The 7,649-nt window shown below is 37.4% G+C and overlaps 1 protein-coding gene across 1 annotated transcript in view; it reads left to right on the top strand.

The window, feature by feature from the left end:
* EPS8L2 (EPS8 like 2) overlaps positions 1–5,934 on the top strand; it is a 91,758-nt gene extending 85,824 nt beyond the window's left edge. Inside the window, exons 18-21 of the mRNA XM_029283343.1 lie at positions 3–138; positions 1,429–1,612; positions 3,257–3,389; positions 5,811–5,934. Of these exons, the coding sequence (XP_029139176.1) occupies positions 3–138; positions 1,429–1,612; positions 3,257–3,389; positions 5,811–5,882 (525 nt within the window). The 3' untranslated portion in view covers positions 5,883–5,934. The remainder of the gene's footprint in view (positions 1–2; positions 139–1,428; positions 1,613–3,256; positions 3,390–5,810) is intronic.
* Positions 5,935–7,649: the final 1,715 nt, after the last annotated feature.

Here is a 7,649-nt window from a genome sequence, read left to right on the forward strand (position 1 = left end):
AGGGTAATCAGAAATACCGAGACCTGAGTCCAAGAGCATCTGGATCTTCCAGCCCTTCCCATAAGTTACCTCCTAGCTATGCTGGAGAGAAGTGGGGAAGTGAAATGGCAGCCCACAATTCTTCAGAAGCCAAAGAACGTAAGTACCCATGCAGTCTGAACTCATATATTTAACATTTTAAAGGAAAGGTACATTATTACACTGGCCAAAAATTACTGATCGTTCAACTCAGATCAGTTGAAAGATCAGCACCAAGAACCTTTGAACTAAGAACTAATCTTAAATGCGTAGCTGGGTTGCAATACGCAAGTTAAAAGAAAAGGCATTATCACACATGTTTATAAAAGATAAATTATGTATTGGAAGGTTTGATCCTTTTGTAATTGTTTAAAGAAGGCAAATGTAACTTGTTTATCATGAGTTCTTATTATAAATAATGAAGCAATCTCGAGAAGCCACCTCAGTCTCAAATGTGCATTGAAATGATCTCATAGCATTACTGGTGGACAATCCATCGCTTTGTAATACCTCTTGGTATTATATTTTGCTTTAAATTATCCTCATACTGTAGTTACTTGTTCCCAAAGTAGGAAGGACAGTTCATCTATTTCTCTGCCATATTTTAATGTTCTCAATAGTAGGCTTGCAAATTTAACGCACGTGGAATAAAATTCAATGTACTGTAGGTCTACTTGGAAATATATTCCAATTACTTTGAAGGCTGACTCCCAAATACATACAGTAAGTATAAAATAAGATTTCAGTTTGATGCTTGTAGATTCAGTGGTTGACCATTAACTTTAAAGGTTTTCATGGGAAATGCAAGTTGCGTGGAAGAGACTTAAGAGCACACTTTTTTTGGGAAGAAAATTTTGGGCTGTGCTCTCCATTTACGACAATCGAGCCCAAAATTCATGCTGTTAAGAGAGACAGTTGTTGAGTGAGTTTTCCCCCATTTTATGACCTTTCTTGCCACAGTTCTTAAGTGAATCACTGCAGTTGTTAAGTCAGTAACATGGTAGTTAAGTGAATCTGGCTCCCCATTGACTTTGCTGATCAGAAAGTCGCAAAAGGAGATCAGATGTCCCCGGGACAGTCAAATCGACATAAATACATGCAAGTTGCCCAGCGACCGAAGTTTGATCAAATGGCCATGGCAATGCTGCAATGGTCATAAGTGTGACAAACAGTCATAAGTCGCTTTTTTTCAGTGCCGTTGTAACTTTGAATAGTCACTAAATAAATGACTGTAAGTCGAAGACTACCTGTAGCTGGAAATGAACATCTTTAAATGTGCTTTTATATATAACTTAAATATAATCAAATAATTGAGGAAGAGACTTCCTGTAACAAAAAATGCTTTAAATGATTGATAGCCCTGATGCCTGTTTTGAACTTGCATAATTTTTCCTCAATTTCTTTTTTTAGAATTAATCCATCACATGGACGAGGTCAATGATGAATTGCTGAAAAAGATCACAAATACAAAAATCCAGCAACCTCAAAGGAATTTCAGAGTAGAGAAGACCCAGCACGTTCTTGTGCCCTTAACCTTTGAATCCAATGCTGAGGAAGTCAGAGTCTGGCTGGAAGCAAATTCATTCAGCAAAGGGTAAGTGGCTCTTCTTTTTCAATGCCTCCCCAGATGTTTTCTTTTTTAATTTCTTGCAATTTTCCTTTCCCTTCCCTATAACTGTAGGCTAAGGATAATGGAAGTAAGTCTAATGCATCTATAGGGCAACAGATTCATTTTTGTTTCAGATAATGTGAAGTGATTGGGATAGCAGGAAACAGTGCATACGTGTGTGTTTCTGCTTGCTTTTTTATTTGACAGTGAAGTTTGGATATGTCAGGAGAAATATAAAAGTTAAGCTGAATGTGGTGAGATGGAATGTGTGTGATAAAACAAGTGATGGGCTCAAGATTATATGGAGTTCAATGATTGTGGATGGAACACTAAGTTAGATGACCAGTATGAAGAAAGTACATTGAGGTGATTTGAGCCTATATAGATAGTATGATCTAGGATCAAATTACGAAGCCAATATATGAAGGAAGAGTAATTGGATTGCGAGGAAGAGGAAGGCTGAGAAAGTTGATGTGGTCCTGATTTTATTTAAATAAATGAAAAGCAGTGTAGGATAAAGTAGTAGGATTGTAGGGACCGAATGATAGTAGGATTGTAGGGACCGAATGTAGTAGGATTGTAGGGACCGAATGATAAAGAGAGGTATGATGAAGGGTGTTTGTGTAACTTGAGTTGTATTTCCTTTGCTTTTTCTGAGGTGCTTGCTAGTTCTTAACTCCTTTCCTGTGCTCTGCATAATATTGCTTACCCTCAGGGGACTAGCACATATAATCAGTGCTTAAAGATTACCCTCCTGAGAAAGATGTTAAGGAATAATTGTAGAGAGACATCTGGAGATGCAAATCAATGTATGTGTTTTTAAAAAATAAATAAATAAAGTGTGTTACTGCTGCTGGGCACATGTATTACCATCTTCTTCAGTTTCATTCTTCTGTAAAGGGCATTGTATAAATATACTTTCAATTTAGAATAGCCAAAATAATCCCTACTTACAATGAAACATTTGGATGTTATACTGATTAGTGCAGGATTTCCAGTGAATCATAATGTAAAAACTATCTGCAGATCACTGAGGGATAGTTTTATTGTGCTTAGTTGTATCCTGGCTAAAAAGGAGAATGACAGGAACTGCCTTTGCGTATCAGACGGCTGTTCTGTTATCCTCATAACTACTCCTAGATTAAAGTTTACATAACTATGACAGTGATGATTAGGTCTTTTGAGTAGTTTGTCCACTACTTATGTATGTCAGTAAAGGATCTTTTATACCTGCGCAAAATGGCACAGGAGGAAAGGGCAAAAACAACCAGTTCTGAAAGAGGTTTAAAAAATGTATTACTGTAGTTTAGGTTTAGTGTTGTTTAGTGTTTAGTGTTTAGTTTAGTTTATAGTTCTAGTTCCAGTTCAGTTTTAAGAAACTGGTCCACTTTTCAAATTTCTTATATTTCATGAAGACTGAATGCAGACCTTTCTCAGTGAAGAGATCATGGCATCTTTTTAGAAACCTTTGAAGCAGATGTCAAGGATACAGAACTAATTGCAATCTTCTGTAAATTTAGGATACCTTCCTCCCTCAGAAACTATTGGCCTATGATGAAAAGTGTCAAATGTCTAACTCTAAGGCCTTGTACCTCTTTAAATAGTGCTTTTTCCTTAACATTTTTTTAGAACCGTGGAGCATCTTGGCATACTGACAGGAGCACAGCTTTTCTCCTTGAACAAAGAAGAATTGAAAAAAGTATGCGGAGAAGAAGGTGCCCGGGTATTTAGCAAAATCACAGTGCGAAAGTCTTATCTAGAGGTAAGGTTTCTAAAATAGCAACCCTTTGATGATCACATCCATAATTTAAAGGATGGGTAGTAACATTATAGTGTAGTCCTAATCTTTTAAGACTGTTAATACTGTGAGGGAAATCTCAAGATCCTGGGGAAAAATGCTGCTTTAAAGTGTTACAGATGGACTAATAGATTTCATTGCTGTGCTAATAAGTTAGTTCAGTGGCTCTCAACCTGTGGTCCATGGACCTCTGGGGGTCCATGATGTCGTCAAAGGGGATCTGCAAAGGTTTGAAGAAACGTTATGATTTAAATATTGAATTTTTGGAGGTCCCGTGGCCATGGTGTGTGGCCACAAAAGGACTTTAAAAGGGATCTGTGGTGGAGAAATAGTTGAGGACCATTGAGGTAGTTTATTGTTCATGTACTTTCAGCCAGAGCAGAAATTAATTTGTAACCTTTAAGAACTGACTATATCTTCTAAATGAAATGCATTTTTATAGGGCTAATAAAAGTAATGTAACAATAATCCCTATATTTTATTCTGACTGTCCAGTCTCTTAAAAACTTCCAGTGTTGGAGCATTCACAGCTTTTGGAGGCAGGTTGCTCCACTCATTAATTGTTCTAACTGTCAGGAAATTTCTCCTTAGTTCCAAGTTGCTTCTCTTTTTGGTTAGTTTCCATCCGTTGCTTCTTGTCCTGCCTTCAGGTGCTTTGGAAAATAGCTTGACTCTCTCTTCTTTGTGGCAGCCCATGAGATACTGGAACACTGCTATAATGTCCCCCCTCGTCCTTCTCTTCATTAAACTAAACATACCCAATTCTAACAACCATTCTTTATATGTTTTAGCCTCCAGTCCCCTAATCATCTTTGTTGCTCTTCTCTGCACTCTTTCTAGAGTCTCAACATCTTTTTTACATTGTGGTGATCAAAACTGGATGCAGTATTCCAAGTGTGGCCTTACCAAGGCATTGTAAAGTGGTATTAACACTCCACGTGATCTTGATTCTATCCCTCTGTTAATGCAGCCTAGCACTGTGTTGGCTTTTTTGGCAGCTGCAGCACACTTAATATAAAGATAATAAGTATGTGTAGTGCCATTAAAAGTTTCAGAGCAAAGTTCATTAATCATCTACTGTATGATGCATGGATGTTACTCTTTTGTACCAGCTCCATGAAGATAATCAAATCCAAATTTCTAAGGGCTTTGCTTCAAGTAACTCATTGTTTTATCTTACCTCATGCTAAGACTAGAATTTGAGCTAATTTCTTTGGAGACCAAATGAAACCACTGGTTGAAATATTGGACCAATTTACGCTTCTTTGATAGCACCCCCGTTTCTCTGATTTTGCAGGATAACCGCATGTTCACACAAAAGACTGGAATTGTTGTGAAAGGTTCTGGCCTATCAGGTCTTTATTTTGTTTGGCTCAGAGAACTTGGTTGGAATTGAAACAGCGGCTCCTCAGCAGTGTCATTTTACAGGATTAAATCATCTTCCAACAATGTATTTTGCAGGCTTGTGCTCTCTTACACTAAAAAGATTAGCAAGCATTCTTTGCCTGGCCCACAAAAGATCCCTTACCTTTGCCTAAGATTGCCACTTGTTAGGAAAAAGACTACAGATTTCTCTGCAAAAACAACTTTGTCCAAGTTCATTAGAGGAAACAAATTTATATATCCCCTGGCAATGCCCTTTTATATGTCATAGTGCTGAATTAATAGCACCTCTCTTAATTACAACCATGCTAATCAAAGGGGGAAAATTATTTTCCTCATCTTAACTGACAGATTACAACATTTCTACGGATGGGCTGCTAAATTGTTGCAATAGTTATTTCTGCTAGATATTTAGTTGTCTAGTGATCCTGATAATTTATTTGCATTTTATGTTTATTTTGAATCTCAATCATTGACTTTTCTATATATGCAGTTCTTATAGTTCATGTGCTTTTGTCATGGATTGTCAAATCAATAAAAAAAAAAATTTCTGTAGTAAAACTGCAGGTCTAACTTTTAAGTAATAATATGGCTTGCATCTTTCTTAGTTCTCCTTCATAGGATCCACCAGGATATTATGTGTGTGTATACTTTTAGACAAATATTCACCTTGAATCAAGGTTTTGCAGTGGTTGGGTGCAACATTGATTTCATTTTTGCAGGAACAGGAGTAAGATTTTAGTTTCTACAGGAACTGCAGCAGCTCAGGACATAGCTTTGAGTCTCTGTCAAATCAGAGCATGACCATAATTCTTTGTTTAAAATTGGGAGAGTCTCTTGCTCACAAGAGAAGAAAATTGCAGTCATCTCAAATTGCTTCTGAGAAATCTGAGAGAAGAAACCATAGTGGTGAACTCACTCTTGAAAATGCTAAATTACTAAAGTGATTTGTCTTATGTAATTTTTTTTAAATAAAATTCATTATCTTTTTTTTTCTTACAGAAAAATAGAGAGTCGTCAGAACTTGAGCAAATCATGAAGCAACGCCAAGAGAGGATTGATTCTTCTATTTAAGTTATTTTGGTTTATTTCACCTCTAGTCATATATATTTACTTGCACGAAAAAGGGAAAAGAGGAAAAAATAGAACGGAGTACCTCTTCAAGTGAGACCGTTGGGACTATCAATGTACATTGCCATTCCGACCGACTGTTCCTTCAGCAATGTTGACAAAGGGAACACCAAACTCCCTCACTAATTTGACAATGCATTGGGAAAGAAGCTGTAGTATTGAATGAAGTATTATATTTTTATATTGCTATATTTTATACATGATGTTGTCTATGATTTCAGAGCATGAGGACGACCAGAATTCTGCTCTAAGCAAAGGTTGGATTGAAGCAAAACAACCAAATCAATCTATGCAGTACGTTTTCTCTGTGGCCCATCAGTGCATCCAGAACTGGCTGGAAATACCGTTAGTCATAAGCCAGCAAAGCCATGTGCTTTGAAGCCTGCATGCTTCTAAATCCTCTGCTAGTTTTGTACGAAACTCAGTACAGTCTGTGTCCAGCATGTAGTGGGGAATCTTCTGCAGCACTTTTGCTACATACAAAAGCTTATCATTAGCAGGCAAGATGTTTAAGTTTGCCTGCTTTTTTTCCTAGAGCTATTCTTCCCCCCCCCCCCCCGAGCTGCTTAAAAAAAAAAATCCATGCAATCAAAAAGGGCCTTTGCACTGTAATAAGTCAGGTTTATCCAATGCCAGTTTAATGTTTAGCTGCTTCATTCATATTGAAAGTGATAGCATTCTTTGCTTGCAGGAACACTCCTTTCTTTGTATATGTCTTTGTAGACACACACAGGCATACACATACGTGTGCACATCCACACCCAAGACTTGAATCAACTTGAATGCTCTGCTCTTGCCCAAGCTTGACCCCACATACCTCTATTCTGATCCTGAAGTGATCACATGAGGCAACCCTGATATTTCAACAGCAAATCTAAATAGTTACATTATTCATATTGTCTTGTGAAAAAGAAATGCCAAGGCATATAAAAGAGCGCATATTGGAACTATCCCATAGCCACGTATATACTGTAAAAACTTATATTTTTCATTTATTAGTATAAGGAAATACCTGCAGTTCTACAGTCCAAGCCTGTACATATTTATTCACGTGTTTAGAACCAGAGCCTGATGGGAAGTGCTCTCAGACGGCTCTGACAGTAGATTCTCTGGCAGATCTGCAAATACAAACCCAGCAAGGTGGAAGAGAGAATAGCATTTCATTTGTTTCTCTTCCCCAGACCCATTTTCTTTTATGCCTGCTCTCTTTTAAACCAAAGGGAGGCAATTGTTCTCCACCATCTGCAAAATTGGTGTAGATCAAGATTAGGTTTAGGGCATGTCAGGCACCCCCAAAAGCCTGTACGTTCTCGGGATATTCCCTGCTTCCATTTTCCCCAACATTGGACTTCAAGTGTTAACAAGCAATCTTTCACATTTTTACAGAGGTTGGCAAAGATTAGAGCTCTCCACTCCAGAGGGAAATTCAGGAAATCTCCCAAACACTCTTCCAAGGGAGTAATCCAAAGAAATACCATTTGGAAATCGATGTGTGTTTCTTTGTTTTAATCCATTATCACTAACCTGTATTCAGACCAAGCTTCAAAATGAAGGGCTGGAACTATTCTCAGTAATTCAAGGAAAAGGTGGACTGAAATGAAAGCCAAACAAATATAATCACTTTTGCTGATTGGCATGGCCATAGGATGTTTTTCTTACTTAATCTTTTTCATCCTAGGGATAGGCCAAAATTAGCTTTTTTGTTTGTTT

Source organism: Protobothrops mucrosquamatus, unplaced genomic scaffold (assembly GCF_001527695.2).
Source record: "Protobothrops mucrosquamatus isolate PMUCROS unplaced genomic scaffold, P.Mucros_1.0 scaffold_56, whole genome shotgun sequence".
Classification (NCBI taxonomy): domain Eukaryota; kingdom Metazoa; phylum Chordata; class Lepidosauria; order Squamata; family Viperidae; genus Protobothrops; species Protobothrops mucrosquamatus.